Source organism: Xiphophorus hellerii, chromosome 10, assembly GCF_003331165.1.
Source record: "Xiphophorus hellerii strain 12219 chromosome 10, Xiphophorus_hellerii-4.1, whole genome shotgun sequence".
NCBI classification, from domain to species: domain Eukaryota; kingdom Metazoa; phylum Chordata; class Actinopteri; order Cyprinodontiformes; family Poeciliidae; genus Xiphophorus; species Xiphophorus hellerii.
In genome coordinates this window covers 10,014,489-10,039,213 of record NC_045681.1, presented here as the reverse complement: position 1 = coordinate 10,039,213, position 24,725 = coordinate 10,014,489, and the positions used below count along the sequence as shown (strand labels likewise).

At 37.5% G+C, this 24,725-nt stretch overlaps 2 protein-coding genes across 3 annotated transcripts in view; one reads left to right on the top strand and one right to left on the bottom strand.

Moving 5' to 3' along the window:
• Nucleotides 1-538: 538 nt before the first annotated feature.
• On the bottom strand, nt 539-7,797 carry kcng3 (potassium voltage-gated channel, subfamily G, member 3). The gene is made up of 2 exons (XM_032575131.1): nt 7,172-7,797; nt 539-2,696 (listed from the first exon to the last, which is right to left on the bottom strand). Exons 1-2 carry the CDS (start codon nt 7,795-7,797, stop codon nt 2,051-2,053), a joined length of 1,272 nt encoding a protein of 423 aa, XP_032431022.1. The 3' UTR covers nt 539-2,050.
• Nucleotides 7,798-10,751: 2,954 nt separating this feature from the next.
• Nucleotides 10,752-24,725, top strand: part of mta3 (metastasis associated 1 family, member 3) — a 35,926-nt gene continuing 21,952 nt past the window's right edge. The window contains exons 1-9 of one of the 2 annotated variants that reach the window (XM_032574378.1): nt 10,752-11,015; nt 14,135-14,202; nt 19,120-19,213; nt 20,982-21,108; nt 21,278-21,341; nt 22,220-22,337; nt 22,461-22,563; nt 23,323-23,422; nt 23,738-23,926. In XM_032574378.1, the coding sequence (XP_032430269.1) occupies nt 10,988-11,015; nt 14,135-14,202; nt 19,120-19,213; nt 20,982-21,108; nt 21,278-21,341; nt 22,220-22,337; nt 22,461-22,563; nt 23,323-23,422; nt 23,738-23,926 (891 nt within the window). In that variant the 5' untranslated portion in view covers nt 10,752-10,987. The remainder of the gene's footprint in view (nt 11,016-14,134; nt 14,203-19,119; nt 19,214-20,981; nt 21,109-21,277; nt 21,342-22,219; nt 22,338-22,460; nt 22,564-23,322; nt 23,423-23,737; nt 23,927-24,725) is intronic. The other variant, XM_032574379.1, reaches the window with a different exon arrangement.

Below are 24,725 nucleotides of genomic sequence, written 5' to 3'. Positions count from 1 at the left end.
ACCATGTCATTCATATGTTTATGAATGTCTTAGTTCCTAATTTAATACTTTATTCATCAACCAAGCGTTTAGCTTGAAAAACTAATGTAATTAATTAATTTAGTTTACAACCTAAACATTGACCTGAAAATTAAATATTAATTTGTGTTAGCTAATTAACACAAACCTTATTGTTGAATAAGGTTTAACAAAATATTTATTTCCTAATCTGAACTGTTTTGCTTTGACCTAAATATTTCGGGCCAAGCTAAACATTTACCTTGTGAATTAAATATTTAGTTTGGGATGATACTTATGAATGCATGAATGAAATGGTGAAAATATGACTTTAAAAAATGAACGCCCATTTTTGTTCTGTATGGCAGGCTAAATAAACCAAAAATATTGCTGTTCTTTTTTTTTTTTTTAATACATAGCTTTACAAACATAAGTTGGAAAAACAACAATTTATGTCTTCAAACTATTTTTAACAAAGATAAGCTGATTAAAATAAGAAATAACAAATTTATTGGGGAAATAATCTATCAAAACAAACCTGGGCAGGTGAGAAAAATTTATTTCCACTTGCTTCAGCTACAGTCAGAATCCATGATTCAACAATAAGAAAGAAACGAATAAGATGGTAAAATCACTGATGAAGAAAAACTACAAAGAAACAAAAACTATGATCTCTTCATGATCTCCAAAAATTGTAGAAAAATAATCCCAAAAATCTGGGGATTGAGATGTTCAAAGAAATACTTTTAGAAAGGTGTACATCCTATTACACCTGCTGTAAAACTAACAGAGAATCTGAGAAAAAGAACATCATATTAGCAGTCAAACATGGTGGTGGCAGTGTGATTGTAGTGGCCTAGTCAAAGTTTAGACTTAAATCTGACTGAGATGCTGAACATAAACAGGAAGTTCATAATTCAAAATTCCCTCAAAGCAATATCAGAGACTCATCGTCAATTACTGTGATGGAGTTGTTGCTGCCAAGGACTAAGTATTAGGTTTATGGGGTGTGAGTATAGGTAGCTCTCTCACCCTGTTAGAAAACTTTTTTTTTTTGCATTCAGGTTATCTTTTAAATTAAAATTATTTTTAGGATCTGAGAGATTTAAATGTACAAAAAACAAAAACAGGAAAAGGGGATACCTTTTGACTTTTATTTTGAAAATCTGTACTCTGAACCTCTCTGCCTCTCTGCAGGTAAGATACTGATTACTTCACTTTGTTTGCTGGTCAGTTATAATCGGTTCTGCTGGAGACAGGGACTATGTGGAGGAAGGTGTGGCCCGGGGGCCACTTGTGGCCTCAAGAAAGGTTCAGATTTGTCAAACAAAACAGAAAAGAATTGATTATCCAAAAAAAAAAAAGATTTTTCTGTCAATAAGGCAACAATCTGAAACCCTGTACATGTTTTGTATCTCTAATGATTTACAGATTTCCTTAAAAAAAAGTACAGGTAAAAAAAAAAGTCACAATTAACTACATTTTACATCTTTAATTTAATGGATTTTGTATGCTTTGAGTGGTTTAAATTAGCCAGTTTTGGCGCCCAGAGCAAAACGTTTGGACACCACTGATGTAGAGCAACAATATTGAATGCTGCACTGCAAAAACACAACATCTTTTTTTGTCTAGCCTCTAGTGCAAATATATTTGTACACTTGAAGTCAGATGAAACTGACTTACAAGTACCCTTTCATTAAGATATAGGATTGGGTTTAAGTAAATAAACAGTACTGGTTCTACTGACAGATTTTCTCACTCATAATAAGACAATTCTTTCATGTTATAAATTCAATAATGTGCCAATGGAACGTGTACTTTTTAAAAAATCAATATTAGAGAACTATTGTCTTAAAACAAGCTCATAGATCTGAATGAAAAGTTACTTGTAAGTTAGTTGTCTTCTGAAATATTCTAACTGGAAACAAAACAAAAACACTTGATAAGACTTTGTGTTTTTGCAGTGTGCCAAAGCCAGGAGACAGGGCAGTTCACACTGTTGGTTATTTCACAAGGAGATCCTCTGGTTTGCTGTGTTTGCGTCTGATTTGGTTCACTGCAGCATCTCTGAAGACACGTTTCGTGCGTATCTAGCGGAGCGGACCTTCAGTTCGTGGTAGCACTGAACAAAGCTGTGGTAGATGAAAGTGATGGGCAGAGCCAGGAGAACAATCCCGCTCACAACACACATCCCTCCGAGAACTCGTCCCCCAATCGTCACAGGATACACGTCCCCGTACCCGACTGTAGTCATGGAGATGATGACCCACCAGGCGGCAGCCGGGATGCTGGCGTAGTCCTGGTTCTGCGAGTCCAAGTCCAAGCCGTGCTCCAGCAGCTGTGCCAGGGCGCTGTATATCGCCATGGCCACGAAGACAAACACCATGAGCATCACCATCTCCCTGTAGCAGCGCCTGAGCGTCAGCCCCAGAGTCTGCAGGCCCAGGAAGTGTCTGGCCAGCTTCATGAGCCAGAACACTCTCATCATCCTCAGCACGCGCAGTATCACTCCAGCGACCCCGAGCCCGGCACCCGGCATCCCAGCTTCGGCCATTGCCATGGTGACATAGTAGGGGGTAATGGCAATCGCGTCGATGATGTTCAGCGGATGGCGGATGAAGTCGCACTTGTCTCTGGCCAACAGAAAGCGCACAATGCACTCAGCTGTAAACCAGCCGATGCACACGGCCTCCACTATCCTAAAGAAGGAAGATGGAAGAGAGAAAGAGTTCAACAATAAACAGGAAATGGCAGATGCGCTCCAGAGAGATAACAGTATGCTTGATGTGAGATACTGCTTGACTTAACCTGTCAGTTTGAGGCAGGAATAAGCCAAGCAAGAGGATTTAAATCATTGGAAATAAGGAGCACATCTGATGCAATGTAGACATACAAGTAAACAAAAACAGGCTGAATTAAACTCCACACAGGGAAAGAAGAAAAAGCCTTAAAGAGTGATTGTGACAAAATCAGCCACACAATTAATCCCCCAATTAACACAGCAAAGGCCACAAAGCTGAATTAGAAAGCCATCCCGCTGGTATTTGACACAAAGGAGATTCAAGGAAGCAAAGACCGCATGTTCCAACATGGTAGCGATTACCACAATTGAATCAAACCAAATTATGAAGCAGCTGAGAAAACTGCATCATCTACTGGCATGAAACTGGATCCCTTTGGCCCCAAGTACGAGCTACGCTTTTAGTTGATTACCTAACCCCCTGGAAAAGCTCCAAACTCAGAGCTATGTCCAGCCTGAGAGAACAAAACCTAACCTTATATAGAAAATGGGCTCCTCAGGACTTCCTTCAGAGGACAGGCTGTAGCAAAAAAACAAAACAAAACAAAACAAAAAAAACACAATGCAGAAATGGAAATGCAGGTTTTCATTTTGTGACCAAAAGAGTTGCTCAGTCAGAAACTGTCCTCTTGTGAGACCACAAAAGGAAAAAGTAAGAGAAATGCATCACAAGATGCATAACATAACATAAGAAGTGTTATTAACACTTCAAGTTTAGTAGATAATATTGACCCATTATTGATTTTCTCTTAGGGGGCTTGTGTGACAGCCATGTGAGGATGCTAATGATTAATGGGGTTGTCTGAAACTCGTCAATGAGCATAATGTCCTCAGAGGCGCCGGTTTACCAAGCACCAGGATATATTTACCATGTTTCCCACTAATACACTAAAAACTGCTGGGTTATTTCTTAAACCCAAATGCTCAGTTTATGCTGTCAGGGCAGAGGTTGGGAAGTTTAACCAAACAATGGATCAAAAATGACTAAATTCTAGATATTAGGAACCTCATCGTTCTTTACAGGCCGCCATTTTGATGAACAGATCAGACTTCCCTATCCCTCTTCCACCACATCAAATAATGGAAACATTCTTATTTATGCCTTTTAAATGTATCAATAAAGGGAACTAGATAGCAGTAGCTAAAGCTTTGTTTCACATTTTGATTTAAGTCTTGGACATTATTTGTTGTAATTTTCCATTATCAACTCATGTATGGAAATTTCATGACTATAATAAATAACAGTAGATTGTTTAAGAGTTATTTTGGTTGCATTAGGGAACATAATCTGTCATATTTTGTAAAACTCAAGTTAATGCAATACAAAATTGAGAGAAAATATGTGTAATTCAATTTAATTACACATGAGATTTGAGGATTTTTCTGAGGATTTTTTCATAATTTATTAAACTGATAAGTATAATGAAAAACATATTAATATATAAGGGCTTAAGTGCATGGTAAATGTTTTTTACAGGACACATGGGTAGGTGTAAAATAGATATTTGAACTGTCAGTTGATCTGGGGATTAAAAGTTCTGTTTGTTTTCAGTCTAACTGTTATGGGAATGGTGTTTTATTTTTAATATTAGTTGCACTGAATTAGTCATAAATTGACCCAGTTTGGGAGTTTTCATCAAGATTAAGTAGAAATATGATCAATGTTGGATCACTGAATGTGAATTATTTGTTAATAAAGGCTTTACAAATATATGAGGATGTTGTCTTTTTTATTAAATCAAATTATTTTAACGCAGAATCAAACTGCCTGTGTGTTTAATTGCTTTGTGTGAAGGCACGGCTTGCATGAGTTAATGCTTCCGTGACTGTTATTTTTATCAGATTCCAGCAGACTGGAGTTAAATTTACATTAATAACTTCGGGGATAATGCATCTGGTATATCTGTCCATCTCTATGTTGATGACGCAGTTGTTTACTGCCATGGAAACTCCATTGCCTTAGTTTGCGATCATCTACAAGCTGCTTTTGACATTATTCAGTCACATTTGTTCCATCTCATATTAATTCTCAATACTGACAAAATTGAAGGTATTTTGTTTTCAACCTAAAAGAAAACCTCTGTTACTCTCCCTGCTATCCTGTCTGCACAAATTGAATTTTGCTTGCTAGAAATGCATATTACTAGATGAAAATCTTTCTTTTATGTCAAATATGTATAGTATGAGAATCAAATAAGGCTCTTTTCTTAGAATTAAAGCATGTTTTTCATTTTAACATGAATAAACAACCTGTGGCAGCTGACCTTTTACCTTACATTGATTATGATTTTATCATTTATGTGAATGTTCCTGTTAGCTCCTTACAAGTTGAATGCTGAGATTCACTACAGGATGTAAAAATCCAGCATTGTACAGAATACCAGCTTATCTAACTTACTTGGTCTTCCTTAAACTGGAAAAATTGATATTCTTAATTGGAAAAACATTACAACAGGATCTGAAGCTGTGCAGCTTAATTGAACTAAAGGTTTTAAGTTAAATTGAGAAATCATCAGTGGGTGGCTGTTTATGCTCTTAATGTTTTTTTGGTATTTTCTTTTACTTTATCTAAGTTTTACCTTGTCGAGACAATTAGATAGATTTTTACAACTATCAAATTATTATGTACATATAAAGTAGATTGCTTTTAAAAATGAGGCTTGACATCGCTGTGAGATCTACCTGTATAAAAAGGGTGAAATAATAAAGAAATATGTTGCAACTTTACCTGTTTGACTCCAGTGACCCCAGGATAATGTGTGAGATGACAAAGTGGAAGCAAAAAGTTATGATGACAATGATCATCGTTGAGGTTTATATTCAGTACACAAAATACAGCTTTATATTCCTGATTATTTCATTTGATTATTTCTTATAACTGGAAATAATACATTTTCTTGTCCTGTAAAATTTGCCCTTGCTGTACAGTTTTCCATTCTTATTTTTCTGTTTTTATACTTTTTTGGTTTTGTGTTAATCTGGATGCATCTATTTACCTTAAACCTGCTCATTTTACCATTCTGGGACAATGAAGGATATTTCTTTTCTATACTAATAGAGTATTTTCATCAGAGTAGTTTTTGAGCATGTCTGTCCCTCATAAAATGGCCCCAGATGCAGTCTGCACTCCTTCTGCTTCACCTCACGACAGCAGCTCCTCTTCCTGGATGCTGAGTGATGGGTGATTTCTTATTACTTTGATCACTGCAATGGAACAGGCTGTTCTGTACAAGCAAATTTTCCTGAACTCTATGATATTGTAACATTTCTCTGCAGACAAACATAATACAAGTAAATACATCTGAAGAAAGAATTTGATTAAAAATATCCAAAAGAACTGGATCAGGGTTTCAAACTTATTTTAAAGTCATTATCCCATAAGATAGTTAAGTTTCAGACCAAAAGTCTATGTAAAGTTCTTACATGAGTCTGAAACTTGAATTTTTATTTTAAGCAACATAATTAATTTTGCAATTTTGCCCATCTGACAGGTCTATTTCTACCCTCCATCTTGGCATTTTCACAACATACTAACTACAGTATGTTGTACGTACAGAGTTCAGATGTAATTAAATGAAACGTAATGGTGCATGTTCAAGTTCCCTGTCTGGAAAACAGGAGAATCCCCTAAAGTTGAAATTGCAACTGGAAAATTTGCATTTCAATGAACAGGTCTGGGTTTTGTTTCCAATATGGCTGAAAGGTGACATTTATTATCACTTCTGACACTTTGCATGTCATTAAAGAAGAGTCACACAAAGTACTATAATATTTCTTTTTGTAATTTTGTGCTTAAGCCTGACTTTATAAAATAAAGAGAATTGTGCTGTTATAAGTTTACATTGCTAATAATGGATCCAAAAAAAGGGCAAATCCGGTTTTTAGATTTGAATGCTCTCAAATTCAAATTAGTGATATCTGAGCATATGGGTCCATCTTCCCTTCACATAGACCTAAAATCGAGAGAAAAATACGAGTTTTCATTACTTAACAGAACCACATGAAGAACCTGCAGAGATATGTGGGAAAATACTCTGAGGAGGTTCGATTCGTCACCTTATGCCTTATGTGATGTCAGATGAGACGGGTGTGGTGTGGAAGCCAGTTAGTGGGAGTTTGTTTATCTCGATTAAACAACAAATTGACACAAAACAGCAAAACAAAAAGTAACTTGACATATTTCTCCATAGGTGACTATAAACTATATTTAGAGTCAGTGTGGTGGATTTTACTGAATTTGAAAGATTTATTCATGAAGTGTCTCACTTTTACGCACAGGACTTAAGAGCACCATCATTGCGCCTCAATGTCTGACCGCATTTCACTGAGGGGAGCCCCTCAAGCACTGCAGTTTGGTCGCACACCATCGCCTACCTGTGCTCTTCCACGGTAGTCTTCTTAGCCGTATCCCAGTCCGGCAGCGTGCTGGCACACAGCATGATCATAGAAACAATCACGAAAATCACGGACACCGAAGCCAGAAGCTGCGCCGCCAGGGAAGAATTAGGATCCTCGAAGGTTTTGCGCATCCTCTCCAGCCATTTGGCGCGTCCGGTGAGCTCAATCTGTTGCACCGTCTCCTCCGGAGTCAGGCACTCATCCCCGGACAGTACGATGTCCCCCTCTGAGAGACTGTCCATCCCGATGTCGGACATCCTCTCGTCCAGGCGCTTCTGGCAGCAGGAGTCCAGGTGCGCGGTCTCCAGCCCCCAGTACAGCATCTCGGTGTAGAAGGATAGCTCGCAGACTCCGGGGACAAACCGGAGTTTGCCGGAGCGCACGTACAGCATTATGAACACGAAAGCTTGCGCATGGCGGTCGAAGAAGAACTCGTTCCGGTCCCGGTCGTAGTCGTCGCACAATTCTAGGACCTCTTTCTCGGTCGCGCAGGCATGTAAGCGGCTGACGCGTCGGAGTGGGAAATCCCTGATCACCTCACGAGTGAAGGCGTACCGGGTTCCCCCCACATTAAGCACGCATATGCTCTTCCCGAACTTCATCTTAGCGACCTGTACCCGATTAAAACTCTTCTTCACTGTCCATTCTTCCTTTCATCTCAGGAGTCAGGGTACCTGGGGGGAGCGGACGGTCTCCCCTGTCCCCCGGGGCGTGGCTCGCCTTTCCTGGAAGCGGACCTATAGGTTTGGTCCGTGTGTGGATGAAACTAAATCTCCTCTGTTTCTCCCACCGCCAGCTCCTTCTGCCTCTGTGGTCTGGATAAAACTCTCTCCACCCCACTCAGGGCGAGCCAGTCCAATCCGTGATGTCATATGCGCGCACGCAGCGAGAAACACAAACCCCCCACAGTAAAATCACAGCTTATTGTTTTGTTTCCACACTGATAAAACACTGTCAGAATTCAACCAATAACCCAGGAGCAATAGTATTGTATTTGGACAGCTTTCAATTAATGATTCTGAATACAAATAATGTAGAATGAACAATAACAGACAGTAAAATGCTTTTTTTTTTTAAATCTACAGTGAACAAAGTTGAATTCTAACATTTTTTAATCTATTTTGACTCAAATATTCTATTTACTCAAATATATTGTTCTGTCTCATGTTATACAAAATTGTGGGCTTTTTAGCAACAAAAAATAGGCTGTAATGGATCATTTAAAAACTTTGTTCCTTTATATCTTGTATAAATCTTTAGATCATCAGTCAGACATGATAAGTCAGTCCTACTAGCTACAGCTACCCCACCTGTTTAGGCCAATACAAAACCTTTATCTTTATTTTAATTTGCTAGCTTGTTTTTTTAGCCTTTGGCTTGTGGGTTCATTGCCCTGCTGCATAACATAAGTAGGATTGACCTGAGCAAGCCTAGTTGGGCAACCGATTAGTTGGGCAATTGGCTTCAGGATTTTCTGGTAGAGAGCAGAAATTACAGCAAAGCAGTCCCAGACCATGACACGACCACCACCATTTCTGAATGTTTGTATCAAGTTCTTTTTTTGAAATGTGGTGTCAGTTTTCCACAAAAGCTGCACTTTTCTCTCATTAGTCCCCATATTTACCCAAATGTTTTCTGTTTAACAAATGCGACACAAGCCTTTGTGTTTAAAGCAGTGGATTTTGCCACTGGATGCAATTTTTAAAGTTTTTTTTTTCTTTATGAGTGCTGCATTGCTTTAGATCCTGCTTTACTTTCTTTTGTGACCTCCAGGGTGAGTCGTTAATGGGTTCTTGAAGTTAAGTTTTGGTCGGTCGGCCACTCCTGAAGGCTCTTCGCTGTGACATGCTTTTTTACTTTTGCAGGTAATGACTCTCACAGTGGCTCACTAGAGTCTTACAGAGGTCTTGGCAACATGTTGAGGTCTGTTTGATAATCTTGTTTCTCATCTATTCCTGATTTTATTTACATAGGGGTTTTATGTGTTTCTTTTTCAGCGTGAGAGTGTTTCCTTTTAGCAGTTTCTTTATCCTTCACATTTGGCAATTAGTGGACCTGGGTAAATGGACTGACTATATTTTTCTAGTCATGCCGATCAATCAAAGTGTTTAACACTATGGGCACCAATATGAATAAGAAGGCAACTTAGCATTGAATACCTTGTCCAGGAATACATCAGCAAGTGACAGGAGGAAGCATGAATTAAATCCAAAATAAATTACTAATAAAAGCAGTTACTTTTTCTACATTGGGTTAGATTACTTTGGCAAGTTTGTTTTCCCTTAACCAATGAAATCCCAATTTTAAAACTTATTTTATTTATTTATTCAAGTTCTGTGTGACTGAAATGAAATATTTGTTAATGTTTGATTTTCATACTGTACACTTCAGATTTCCAATACAAGCCACAGTCCTGCCACCTGCAGAAATACTCAGATGTCTCTGCCGTAGTTGGTTTTATCAGAGATGGTGAAGAAGCTGAGTACAGAGAGCTAGTGGATCGTTTTTTGTCGCGGTGGGGAAACAACCATGTTATCTTTAGATGATTATAGATTTTAAGAAAAACAGCATGATGAAAACCCCTTTTTCTTCACTGGAGAAAATGTGGAGGTGGTTGAGGAATATAAACACCTCAGCGTTCTCTCGGACAGACTGAACTAGAGACACAACATTGAAGCCAACAACAACTTCTTCAGGAAGCTTAAGTTCTTCACTATTTATGGTAAGATGCAAAATGACTGTTGTGTAGGACGTAATATTTTTTTTCCCATCATCTGTTTGGCTAGCACCAAAAAAGGCTAAACAACCTGATTAAGAAGGCTGGTTTCTTTCTGGATACTACTGGAATAACTGGAGTAGGTAGAGCAAAGAATGATTCGTCCTTTATTTAACCAGGTAAACCCCGTTGAGATCTAGATCTCATTTTCAAGAGGGACCTGGGCAAAATAAAAAATAAAATAAAATAATAATAATAATAATAATAATAATAATAATAATAATAATAATAATAATAATAATAATAATAATAATAATAATAATAATATAAAAAATATGAACAACCCCAAGCATCCTCTTTTTGAAACTGCTTCACAACAACAGAGTATCTTCAGTCAGAGGCTCCCTCAGAATCGCTGTAATACTGACCACTAGAGGAGATCCTTACTGCACACAGCCATCAGCATCTACAACAACTCTTACAAGAATCTTAAATAATATGAATCACAACAACATTTAATGTCCACTTTGGAATCTGTAAAGTATTTTTTAATTGAATTTAATTTAAACTTAAACATTTAAGTGTCTCAAAATGCAAATTCAGAGCGTATCTTTAATATTTCTCAAGATTTTTATCTGTAAAAAAACAAAAACAACTTTTGTTCATAACAGATCATTTTACGGCTACTTTTTGTTGTTCTATTTTATAAAATCCCAATGAATACATATAACTTAGTTGTTTCGACGTGCCTGTGTTTGCGCCTGCGCAGCCCCCTCCGTCGCCTCCGAACAGTGAGTGGTTTTTCGGGTTCATCCGACTTCTGTCGGCCGCTCTGAGTTTACTGTATTGTATAAAGCTGCTGCCGCGAGTCGGTAGAGGAGGAGTAGGAGGAGGAAGGGGCGTCTGAGTAGCAAAATTTCTCCCCTGATAGTGAACACATCCGGAGTCCCGACGATCGTAATTTAAAAATCACATTGTCGTTTTATGAAACAGAGTTTTAGATGTATATATTTTAAAATTTATTTATGTCATTTCGCTTAGTTTATGCTTTACGTTAACACGCTGGGAGGGCAGAAATGGCGGCCAACATGTACCGGGTCGGAGGTATGTATGTTAGTGGATCCTTTTTAAAAAAAAAAAAAAAAAAATCAAATAGAAATAACTAAGTTTTGAATCTCGTTTGTGTTATTTGGTGATGTGTTAGTGATTTGTGCGTGTAATGGTGAGATGCGGTTGAGCTGCATGTTTAGATGTGAGTGAGGCTGGAGCCGGAAGGTGAGCTTTTCTTAATATTTGGGATCCAAAACGGGCCAGGCCTCTCAGCAGCTAGCCGCCAGCTCGCTAACTGGCTACCTGGTAATGTAAACATTTTTTTTCAGCTGTCGGCACTGTTAGTCGCTACAGTGGTTGCGAAATACTTTCACGGTGGACGTGGAAGAGCCACAAGCTGTGTTAGCCCATGGCTGGAGGTGTATTTAAGCGGCTGGTGAAATTTCATTTCGGTCAGTCTGAGGCTGCCTTTGTATTTGCCTCTTCTGGCATGCAGCCATTAGTCTACGAGTCCTTATTTAGCTAACGTTAGCACAAGCCGCGGCTCATCGTTCTCTTCCTCCTTTTATTATTTCTGCATTGTAATTAGACAACCATCTTGGTGACATTAAAACCTGCTTTTCCCCGTAGCGTTTAATATTATACACACACTGACTTATAGTGTGGTTAGTGCTCAAGTCCGGCTGCTTGGTCGACCAGCTAGCTCGTTAGCACTCTGCTGGAATTCAGCATCAAATTATTGTCTTCATGGCGTCGGTGCGTCTGCTGAGCTGAACCTTACGCCTTCATTTGCTCATACCCGACCTTTCCTTTACCTCAAAATGGAAAGTTATCATAAATGCCTTGATGCATCACTTGATTGTTGCAGCATAAACTATATATTTTTGCCATTCTGGCAACCACTTGCACATCACAATGTGTCTTATCTTCATTTCTGATGCCTTCAGATGCTCTTTGTTAACTCCACGTTGCATTCAAGTCCTCTCCTGCATAATACACAGACCATGTGCATCTCACTAAATCATCACACGCATTTATTATATAGATGCATTTCACACATGGTAATAATGGCTTAAGTGTTGAATTCTGTTTAAGTTTTGATGATTGAAGGGTTTGAAGTACCTTTATATTAAATGTTGTCATAACTCAACCAAGTATCTCCAAAGAGTTGTTGTGAATGGTGATGCTGTGGGCAGGACGGATCTACAGTAGCAGTCAGTCTTGCATTGAATCTGAAGAGGCTTCTGACCAAATCTGTTGTTTATACTTTGAGTATCATGACATTCTAACAGCTCTATTTCCAGGCCACAGAGATGATATTATACAATAGAATGTCCTGGTTGACAACATCAGTTCTTGGGAAGCACTGCTAATCTACCTCACTTGCTTTTGCCTGTCTTCTTTAAATCTGTCTGGCTGTATGGTTAGAAAACCGGACAGAAACGTAGGAGACCTTTTCCCCCGTTAGGACTAATGGAAGTGATGGCTTGAACCTCTTCTTTGCTTCTTTGCTCTGCATTTCCTTTTCAACTTCTTTGGAATTTGTCGTCATAGTTCAGGTATCATTTGAGCTTTTGGGACGCTAATCAGCCGCTCCCAGTTGTGAAAACAATATCTTATTACCATGGTTATGCATCAATAATTGTCTAAAAGTCAAAAAGTAAGAAGAAAGATCCTTCCAGCTGCACAGCATCCAAAACCAGAGGGAAAAGCTGTCTTAACATCCAACTAAAAAAATCTAGTCACTCCAGCATCGCTCCTGAATCAGACACGAGAGTCAGTAGCACCTTACTTAGGCTGAGCAGAAAATAGGCTGGATCGTTGTCTAAATTTCTGTTTTTGGATGGAATTCGATTTCATTTTGAAATTTGACTTTTGAGGAAGAGTAACAGAAATAAATTATGACCAAATCTGCCATCTTAAACCAACACCAGTCTCAGAAATATCACCTTTTGTTAAAAAAAGGAAGTTTTAAGCAGCCGTCATTTTTCTATTGAACTCTTATTTACATAATCATCGGTTTTTATTCACAAGGAAAGCGGTAGTAGGTCTATAACAGTGACAATCAGATGTGAACCGCCTGCTGCTAATCGTTTAGCATGTCAGGAGCATCTTGGATTTTGAGTCTGTGAAAATGACTACTGGTGCTTTTCGACTAGCGCAATATTTAAATTTATTTAAGTTGCTTCCTTGCAGAAGCTTTCAGACCCTTGGTATATTTTGTCAACTTGTGGAAATAATCTTCAAAATTTTATTTTAAGAGTATATTTGACAGGTCAACACAAAGTTATGCATAACTATGAAGTAAAACAAAAATGATACATTTTTTTTTAGAAATATAAATCATGACTCCACTTCATAAAACCACTTTATGCTCCAGTGTCAGCTGTGTCTCTATTGCATGTTATATACAGAAAATGTTGACAGTTCTTCCTTGAATACTAACTGAAACTCAGTCAGATTGGATGGAGGGGATTTCTGAAGATCAGTTTTGAAGTCTTACCACAGATCAGATGGATTCCTGTCTGGACTTTGACTAGGTCACTGTAATACATGGACAAGCTTTGATATAAACTATTCCCTTATGGTTCTCATAGTCTGACTGTTCAGTTAGATCAGGGGTCTCAAACTCCAGTCCTCAAGGGCCACTGTCTTGCGGTTTTTAGATGTGCCACAGGTACAAAAAACTGGAATGAAGTGGCTTAATTACCTCCTCCTTGTGTAGATCAGTTCTCCAGAGCCTTGCTAATGACCTAATTATTCTGTTCAAGTGTGGTGCAGATCTAAAAGTTGCAGGACAGCGGCCCTTGAGGACTGGAGTTTGAGACCCCTGAATTAGATGCTGTTGGAAAATGTTAATTTAGGTCTACATGAACAATAGAGAACGGGTAAAAGGAAGGATAAGAATGTGAAATTGGCTAATGTTTTTAAAGGTTACAGGATTTCTACAACCATAGTCCAACTTTTCTGATAACTGTCTCAGAGCTACAAATCATGCTTTACAGTATTTCATAAATTTGCTTTTGCGTATTTTATTTTGGTTGTAATTCACTGGGAGTCATTTTCATTACATCCTCACAAATAAAAATGTTCCTATAGTTGAAGAGGGATTTGTTTTGTGATGTGTTTATTTTGGCTATGATGTTCTGATGACCTCTTGTTTGGCGTTGCAGATTACGTCTTCTTTGAAAATTCCTCCAGTAACCCTTACCTGATCCGTCGGATAGAGGAACTCAACAAGGTACTGCATTGTTTGTCCTTTTTTTGCCGAAGGGGGAATAACTTGGATTCCTGCCTGCAACCTCCACCTATTGCCCCTCTGTCTATGTGCGTTCTGGTATTTTAAGTGTTAATTGTTTGACTGAAATTGACAGGTGTTCCTTTGTTTCCCAACTGTCGTTTTTCCATTACTGGACACACCTGTAAGGGCGTGTGCGCTTGTTGACGTAATAATACCTGTAATAAAGGCTTTTAAAGCCCACGTATTTGTGCTTAGCATGCATGGTTAGCTAGAATTTGATACCAGCTTTTAGCTGGAATAAATCTGCAACATGATCTGATGCTGCTCCAGCTTGGTCACGTGTACAGGTTCCTCTTTTAACATATATGCAAGGGGTGTGTCAGCAAAGGCAACACAAAGCAAACCAAAACATTGACTTGCTTGCATAGAGTTGAATACTTAAATTGGAAATGAATATTTAGTGAGAAAATGTCAAATAAGGTTTTATTTATTAAACAAGAAAACATTTTTTATTAATGTAATGGAGACAAAAAGGGAAATTGCTGCATCAGGCTCTTTGTTTTCCACACAACCAAGGAATTCGACTTTGGCTGCACTTTGCTCTCAATGAAGACATTCAGTGTAATATTGCTGCTTCGCAAAGAAAAAAGAGCTTATACGTCGCTTATCTTTGTTGTTTGCTAAATAAACTTGAGATAGTGAGAGGAGAGTAACATGACTTCTGCTGGTATTGCTTTGCTCTGTGTTTCTTATTTTGTAATCAAAAACACACCTGGTCAGATCTGCTGATGGCAAAAAAACATGCACCTTGTTTAATTAAAATATGACCAAAAAGTGAAAGCGGTGGATTATATAGATTCATTACACACACACACGCCCGCACATCAACTTCAAAGATTTATTATAGTACATTTTGATGATTATTTTTTACACAACTCAAAAGAAAGTTTGTGTACTGTTCATTATACACACTTAATAATTAGTTGGGGCTCCTTTTGTGTTTCATAGAGGTGATGAACCGTCAACTCATCTGCATTGTTTGCTTTGTTGTCTCCCATCTTCCTCTGAACAATACTCCATAAATTTGCCATATGCGGTTTTGGTTTGTCTAGTTTACTAGCTGATCAAACGCAGTGATTTTATCATTATTAATGAAAGTAGTAGTTGTACTTTTGGGAACGTGGGCAGATGACAAGTCCTGCTGGAAAATAAAATCATCTCAATAAAGAAACAAAATGCTCTAAATTTCTTGGTTGGTGGCTCTGTGCTGACTATTTTTTTCCAAAATCTGTTTATTGCTTCTTTTGTGTTTTTAAATGAGATGCAAAGACAAGTAACTAAGTCAAATGGATACAAAACACCAAGCAAAACCAGCAGTAACATAAAGCAAAACCTAAATGAACAACATAAACCTTAAAGGTGTCAAACATTTATGTAAATTGCATTGAGACTGTGTATTTTATGTTTGACCTTTGACTCCAGAAAACACAGAGGGCCAACACCATCAGATGATCTGTCATCCCAAATCATCACTGAATGTTAAAACTTCACCCTGGACCTCAAAATCCTTGATTCTGTGTGTCTTTACTTTTTCTTCAGTCTTAGTTCGGCTCCAATGTTTCTGTCGTTCTCTCTTATTGAGAAGTGAAATATCACATAAATCGGACCTGAATATATATAAAACCACTTTTAATGAATCGTCCTCAAACTCTTCAATGAGCTTTGCATTTGCAATCCTCTCAAAATTGTGACTCTCCCTGTTGATTTTGCACAATTTTTCTTCCACAAAACTGTCCATTGTTATGCTTAGAGCACTTTAAACAGCCAGCAGTTTCAGCAGTGACCTTTTTGTGGCTTGACCTCTTCAGGGAGGGTTCCAGTGATTGACTACTATCGACTCGGCAACGGACTGCATGATGGTGTAGACCAGTGTTTCTCAACCCTGGTCCTCAAGGCACACTACCCTGCATGATTTAGGAATTTCCTTGCTTCAGTCCAGCTGATTTCAATTGATGACTGATTAACAGGCGTTTGTTGAACTGCAATCAGTTGAATCAGGCAGGGAAACCTCTAAAACATGTAGGACAGTGTGCCTTGAGGACCAGGGTTGGGAAACACTGGTGTAGACCACTTGTGTCAAACTCAAGACCTGGGCTCCAAATCTGGCCTGCTGTAGCCTTTTATGTGGCCCTCTAAACTCCAAATTACATCAACACGTCCCTCCAGTTTTTCATAAATCCGAAAAATTCACACAAAATCAACCGATCCCCACATTTTTTTCAGATTTTACTGGAACTTTTTCTCAAAATTGTCCAGATATATTGGGTTTAAGTGACTGCTGCCTCAGCCTTACTTGATGTCAAGTTGTAGTCCGTGACCGACAGAGTAATTAACAGAAAGTCACATTTAGCATCATACATTTAACATCATATCTGTATAGTGCAAATATCGTACAAATTCCTTACAAATATTTCTGAATTAGTGCCACAAAGTCTGTGATTTTGATAGCAAAAATACACACAATAAAATAGCAAAATCCTGGACGGACTAATCAATGTGAAAAGATGTTCAATATTACACTTATTGAATGCTGAAACAAGCAGTTATATATTGATATTTTAGCAATTTATTTGGTTTTATTAATACATTTTAGTCCAGCCAGCCCTCCTGTTATGTTCGTTTCTAGGGTACAGCAAAAATGTTTGTGGGTCAATTTGACCCAGGGAGTGTTTAATCATGCAATAGTGTCAGAAACCAAAAAATTCCTCCAAAACATATTTGTATCTGATTATTAACTCCAATACTAACCATTTCAATCAATATTTGTGCAGTGATGTTTTTTTATTTCTCAGAAATTAAGGATCAATGACAACCTACTCATTTACTCATTTGGACATAAAAAAAAATGGAATTTACATTTTTTATGTCCACTGAAAAAAACCTAGACACAAAAAAACTATAATTTCCTTGAAATTGATCTTGGGTAAAAAAATTATATTACACCTTTTTTTTTTCAATACGTGATCTTAATAATTGAACTTGAGACATGTATACTGTTCAGGGTCAAATTGACCCGCTGATTAAAATCAAGATAAATGAGTCATGCAGAGAGTATTTATGTTTCCATCCACTTCTGCTGAGTGTCCACTCAGTGTGGGTGGAGTTTGTCCACAGGAACAGAAAAGATTCCCGTCAAAAGTTGTGTGAACACCTGCTTTCTCGCAGTTTCTTTGTGAAGTAAAGAGAGTAGTGAGAAGGTGGGCTTGTGTGTGTCTTGGTGTACGTGTGTGTGTGTGGTGTTTGTGTGTGTGTGGTGAAATATGGTTCATAGCTGCAAGGAAACATAAAGAAATGGACATTTTTTAAACTTTTTTTGCACTTTAACCTGACTGCCGGGTCAAATTGACCCTAACTGTATCTACGTAAAAAGTTGACCTATGGGTTGGTACAAATGTGTAAAATGACTAAATTTTCAATTTATATGTAGAGTGCACCTATTAAGACAAATAGAAAAAGTTTAATGCAAAAAAAAAAAAAACAACTTCCAACTATTTTAAAAACATTTTTAAACTTTAAAAAGGGTCAATTTCACCCGGAACATTACAGGAGGGTTAAGTACATTCAGATTTTTGATATGGCCCAAAATGAAAATGAGTTTGACACCACTGGTGTAGACTATCAAATTTGTTCAAAACCTTTTGATGAAGCAGACAATCTGAATGCAAAGGCTGCAGCTTTTCCAGTTTCAGACATTTGCTACATTTCTTCCTTTCTCTGCATTTCTTCTTGTCCAGCTACCAATGAGAAAGGCCTCTAGCTCTGTAAAAAAAACATTTAAAAACACCCTTACCTTACTTTGTTGGTCTAATTTAGCACTAATAATTTTGTAAAAAAAAAAAAAAAACTGAACTGACTTTAAGATGTTATCAGTAAAATCTAAACAATGGTTTAAATTGTGTGTCAAACTCGAGGCCTGTGGGCCATATCCGGCCCGCCATTACTTTTTATGTGGCTCTAAGTTATAGACTAAACACTAAATGTGTTAAATATCACTTTATCTATCAAATCAATTCAGGTTTTATGTTTACTGCCAAATTATATCAATTAATCACTCCTGTTTCATGAGAATTATCATGGAAATTCACACAAAATCAACAAATCGCTACACTTTGGTAGTTTATAGCAGATTTTCCATAAAAAATTGTCAAAACTTTCTTACATGTACTAAACAGATGCCTCAGCCTAAATGTCAGATTATAGTCCACGATCTAAGCAGCGAGTAATAAAAAGTCGCATTTACAGACATAAAAAAGCTCAAATAATTCCAAATTAGTACCACAAACACTTCGATTTGTATCGCAAAAAAATCACAAAACAATTGTAATATCCTGGAAGGACTAAAAAGATGTTCAATATTACTTAATTTTAAGGATTTATTGATATTTTAACAGTTTGTGAACAAGTTTTATCAATACGTTCTGGCACGACCGGCCCTTTACGAGCATTCATGATGTTGATTTGGCCCAAAACAAAAATGAGTTTGACGCCCCTGAGTTAAATGAATCAGACTGTTATTTCTTAACCTAAACCCCAACTTCATCCAGTGAGTTTGAATAGCTGAAATAAATTACTTTTTCTCTATTATTAAGATGCACCTTAATTCTCCCACATTAAATCACTCAGCATCAGTTTTGCCATTTAATACTTGTCAGTCCACCCGTTGGACTAATTATACAACGTGACAATAAATCAATCATCTTTTTTTTTTTTTTTTAACCGTTACTGTTCTTTCCCGCTTGTCTCAACTTGACGGATGCACAAAGGAGATGGTTCTTCTGGGAAATTGGAGTCGTGTAGATGGGCTTGTTTGACGCATTTCTTCATGCCAATCTTGATCTTCATTCTCTCTTATTTCAGACCGCCAGTGGGAATGTCGAGGCCAAGGTGGTTTGTTTCTACAGAAGGAGAGACATCTCTCACAGCCTCATCCAGCTCGCAGATAAACACGCAAGTGAGTCGCTGGCTCGGACCATTTTCAGACCTTAAACTAATATGAATAACGGTTGCAGATGAAATTTGTCTTTAGAGAAGTGCGTGAATATAAACTGCAGAACTGAACGTTGTGTATTAATGTTGATGGTGGCGCCGACTGAATGGCAGCCTCGTTTTTGTCAGTTTGCCTCAGGGCAGCTGTGGCTACAATGTAGCTTACCACTATCAGTGTATGAATGGGTGAATGTAGCGTAAAGCACTTTAAAGTTCCTGTATTTGAAAAAGCACTACACAGGTTTCCTCTACATGTAATTGATCGCACCATGGCAAAATAAAAGCCACCACACCTTCAGAATAAATGCTTTTTTTTATTTTTAATATATTTTAAAACGATGTAAAGCATATACATTTATATAACCTATAGTTGTGTACTTATACTCACCATCAAACAAGAATTACAACATATCTTATTTACAATGCAGATTGTTGCTCACTACCTTAGAATATAATACAATATCTTTATTTTTCTTCAAGATCAGTTAGAAAAATAAACTTTAGCACCACATAATTCAATATTCGAGAGAAAAAATATCAGGTTGACTTATATTAACGATACAGGAGCCTTTTCAGCCTGATAAATTATAAAATATTTGTATTAGATTTTGACTCATCCCTTCTTACACGAGAGCAGTAGGAATTACACAGCTCTGCAGTTCCATATTTTAATGATCTTTAACTTCTTATGTTAACATTCAGTGTTTGCAGTTCCTGCATGCCTTTTCTGTTGGTTTATAAATCTTTATTGAGATTTTCAGAAGGCTGACAACATTTCCTTCTCCAGAAGGCTCCATGGGAGACGGATCAAAACAGATATGTCTGTAATATGTGGAGCAGTTTTAGAAAATAAGGCTTCCTTTGAAATAGCTTCTTACATCTCTCTGCTTCCTCTAACTTCATTTTTTAGAGACCTCCCTGAAGCAGCTGCAGCTCCTTTACTCAGAACATTGTGTTCAAGCTCCATCATGGAGGAAATGGAAAATTCTGCAATGAGCTCACCTGTTTTTAAACTGGTTTAATTCCTTTCGTTCCTGAAACCAAAGCAAAAAAAATCAGGCTTAATGCATAACTGATAGTAATCATAATCATAGCTGCTCCAAACCAGCAAATCCAGTATTTATGGATGGATACGGTGCTTTAGATCAGCGGTCCCCAACCTTTTTAGTCGCGCGGACCGGTCGTTTCAATAAGAAAAAATTTTGAATAATTTGTTATTTTTGGTGTTGGCATTCCCATAAAATTGCTACTTCATTATCCAAATATTGCAACTTCATTCTTGTAATATTAGGACCTTATTCTTGTATTACTCTGACTGTATTCTTGTAACATCATGACTTTATTTAAAAAAATAATAAAATAAAATAAAATCTTATCCTGATCCTAATATTCTGTCAGAGTTGACTTGAATTCAAAGTCCAAATAAATTGAAGCTGTGAAAAAGACGGTGGATTTTGGGCGAACTGACATGATCAGTATGGGAACCCAAAGCAAAGTTTATTGGTGAAAATAAAAATGCAGATTTTCCTAAAATGAAATCTTCAAAAACCAAACATTTGTCCATTCTTAATCTTGCATAAATTCCAGTGAAAGTTTTTGATTTTGAAGCACTTTTTTCATCTAACAAAACAAAATTCATCCCTTAGGCCTGAATTTGTTTTATTTTCCTCCTCCTACTTGTTTCTTTGGTGTGTTTATTCTGATTTGGTCTCTTCTCTTTGTGCCTTTTGCAGAGGAGTTGGAAGAAGAAAAAGAGAACCCAACAGAGACCGAGCTCACAGACAAGCAGAAACACCAGCTTCGTCACAGAGAGCTCTTCCTCTCCCGACAGTATGAGAGTCTACCTGCGACACACATCAGGTACTAAAAGACAAGCTCTCACACGCATGCAGATCGTTTTCTATACCGCGCTGCTCGTCATCTGCAGGCAGCACACGTGGACAACTCATTCAGCCACAAATGCATTACAGGCCACTTCCTTTGAATATGTTTTACATGGTGCGTGCTTCCCTTTCTCCCTCTTCATCAGGGGGAAGTGCAGCGTCGCATTATTGAACGAGACTGAAGCCGTTCTTTCATACCTTGACAAAGAGGTAAGCCTAAGGGGGGGAAAACGACGTCTGCTACTGCTGCTTGATCTTTTATTTGAACATCATGGAATAACAAACCACACTTATCTTTTTTCCTAATTTTAGATTCCTTTTAAACTAATTTATTTGACTCTATCTTGGTTTAGCTTCACAAAATGAAAAGCTGAAATAAACCTATAAAGATTTGATCTCATTTAGGTTGTTTTCACGGTAAACTCTGTTCGATAATTATAGTTTTCATACATTGTTTACATCTGGATGTACTCCTTCTGGTTTCTGCCGGTGTAGAATTATAACGCAGAAAACAATTGGATACGTATCTGACTTAGTAACACATATAAAAGTGACGCAAATCAGATTGTGCATGAAAAGATCTGAATTGGGTGGTTCAGACTGGGATTTGAGTCGCATTCAGCTGCTGTGTGAACGTAGCTTTGAATTTGAATTCATAACCTACTGCTACATGTTGTTATAGATAAACTAGACGGCATGTATAATTTAAGTCTTCAAAGACTTGACTTAACATCCCCTAATGACCCAGTTAGTTGTTTATAATCAGATTTTATTCAACATTACCAGGTTGTTCAGACAACGGATAACTTAAGACCAAGAAAGGCTGAACTACTTAGTTCAGGGCTGAACTAACTGGTTCAGTTAGTTCAGAACGTCTGCTAAACGAATAAATCGCTACAAACATTCTCACCTCTTATTTGCTGACAAATTATCAGTTGCTTTTAAATGTAGCCACTCTTTTCTTACAGAAAGGTGTTGATTTTCTTTCTTTTTTTCCACATTGTCTGGCACTGTATTGATTATGTAGCTTCATGGATTTGACAGAAGAGAGCAGCCGTATGAAGTGACGTCTTTCTTCTCCTCTTCAGGACACTTTCTTCTACTCGCTGGTGTACGACCCGACTCAGAAGACCCTGCTGGCCGATAAGGGGGAGATCCGAGTGGGGCCGCGCTTTCAGGCAGATGTACCTGAAATGTTGCAGGAGGGTACGTCGCAGTTTATTGTTTGAAATTCACTTGAACATTTTGGCCGATTATTTTCCTTTTCTTGTTTTCTCTGAAGTAATCATGTTCCAGTTCGCTCTGTAAGATGCGTCCTTTGTGTTGCAGGAGAGGCAGATGACAGGGACCAGTCCAAACTGGAAGAGAAGCTCTGGGATCCAGAGTGTCCTCTGACCGACAAACAGATAGATCAGTTCCTAGTGGTGGCACGGTAGGTCACCTTTCTGCTCGGATCGCTGCCTCATGGTCACATAAACCCAATCTGGTGTCAGAAAGATCATACATCCTGGCTGAATTAAGCTGTTTCTTATGTCTGATGTTAATTTTCTCATTTAATTTAAACATTTATAGAACAAATGTAGTTCTAACTATAACCTGTTTTACATAAAGCATATTTCTGGATGAATAGTGTTTAGAGTTTGGTAGTAACTAGTTACATTTACTTGAGTATCCTATTGGAAAAAATTTACTTTTAGGAGTGTTTTTATTACACTGTACTTCTTTTCTAATTTTGTTATAAAGTATTGCTACTATTACTTGAGTAAGTTTTGGGCAAAGTTACCCACTGTGAGTAATTTTACTGAATGTAGAGCAAATATATTTTAACCAAACGTTCATCAGACACAGTCCTGCAGTTTTTAAGTTTTATATTGAAAGAAACTGATTTGTAAAAATGTTTATTTTGCTTGATTTTGTAGTTATTTTCATTTTGGTACTTTAAAAATGCCAAAATGTCCACACATTTTGGTCTGTCTGATACTGTATTTTTTTTAAATATTAGATGATTGATTTTTGTACTTTTTTACTCTACTTTTTTTCTCTTTTAACTTTTACTTGAGTAAAAATTCATCATCAAAGTAGTGGTGCTCTTATTTGTGTACATGTTTTCCGCATTTGTAGTGAAATTGGGGAAATTGTACCTGTTTGCTTTTATTTCATGGGTTTCTTGTTTGTCGTTGGGTTTTTTCAGAGCGGTTGGGACCTTCGCCCGAGCGCTGGACTGCAGCAGTTCAGTTCGACAACCAAGCTTGCACATGAGCGCAGCTGCGGCCTCTCGAGACATCACACTGGTGAGTCAGGCACGCTTTCTTTCTGGAGACGCACCAGTCAGACGACCCACCATTTTCACTTTAAACATGCTTCAATCAAGGAGATGCACTCTTAAGCACTTTGAGTTCAATCTTAATCAGATTAGGGTATCTGGGATGGATGTTTGGATAAATGCTTACGTTTCTGTTGCATTCAATATTAGCATCTCTATTTAGGACCCTGCAAGTTGTTTTAAGTGTTTTAATGTTTTAGAAGAAGCTCTAAATGGTGCTTCTGTTTCTTTCACGCTGCTGCTTCCTAAATAGGATTACATCATAACCCTTGTTCTCTCTTAGTTCCACGCGATGGACACGCTGCATCGTCATAACTACGACCTGTCCAGCGCTCTGAGCGTTCTGGTCCCGGCGGGCGGCCCGGTGCTCTGCAGGGATGAGATGGAGGAGTGGAGCGCCTCGGAAGCGGCCATGTTTGAAGAGGCTTTGGAGAAATATGGGAAAGACTTCAACGACATCCGACAAGACTTTGTAGGTGTTTGCTTCGTTTTCTTACTTAATTGCGACTTTGGTGTTAATTATGTGCAAGTTTAAAGTTGATCTGCTGTGAGAAACTTCAAAACTTTCGCTGATTTTAAACAGAGCACAGACTAAGTTTTATTAGGGCTGCAGCTAACAATTAGTTATTCTGACAATTAATCAGTTAATCTGTTAAATCTTAGATCTTTCTTATACATTATTAGAAATAACATCAAAAATAAATAATTAAGTTCCTTTTTAAATAAGAAAATAAACATTTGCCATAAAATGCACTAAAAGCATTAATTTAGTGCATACTTGATCATTTGTAGCAAAGGATACATCTGCAGCTTAAAAATACCTCAGCTCAGCTCTTTCTGCTTAATTTTGACTTTTTTTGTCTTTATCGATTAATAAATGGATGCAGAAGGTGCTTATTTGAAGATTTTTTTAACAGAATTTGAACCAGAGGAATCTAAAACTATGACAAGATAAAGGTGTTTTTTCTTTTTTTATCTTAGTTGCAAAACATCTATGTCTTTTGTACATTTTATGGATTAATTACTGCTCTGAGTATGTTGTTCTTTCAGCAAGTAGCCTTTTTTGAGTTTGTATACTCCAATTACTAAATTAGTTAAAGTGATTATTTTAATAATCAATTCGTTATGAATAATTTGATTAATTGTTTCATCCCTACATTTTTTTGAACGTGCAAATTTTGCAATTTTCCCTCTCAATCCTCATCTGGACGACTCTTTCATTTTCTAATCTCTCTCTAATTGAACTTCAACAATACAACCAGGATACAATT

Coding starts and splice junctions, on each gene's coding strand:
- kcng3 (XM_032575131.1), bottom strand. CDS start 7,797: ATGAAGTTCGGGAAGAGCATATGCGTGCTTAATGTGGGGGGAACCCGG. Junction 2,697..7,171: donor ACTACCGTGGAAGAGCACAG/GTAGGCGATGGT, acceptor TTCCTTCTTTAG/GATAGTGGAGGCCGTGTGCA.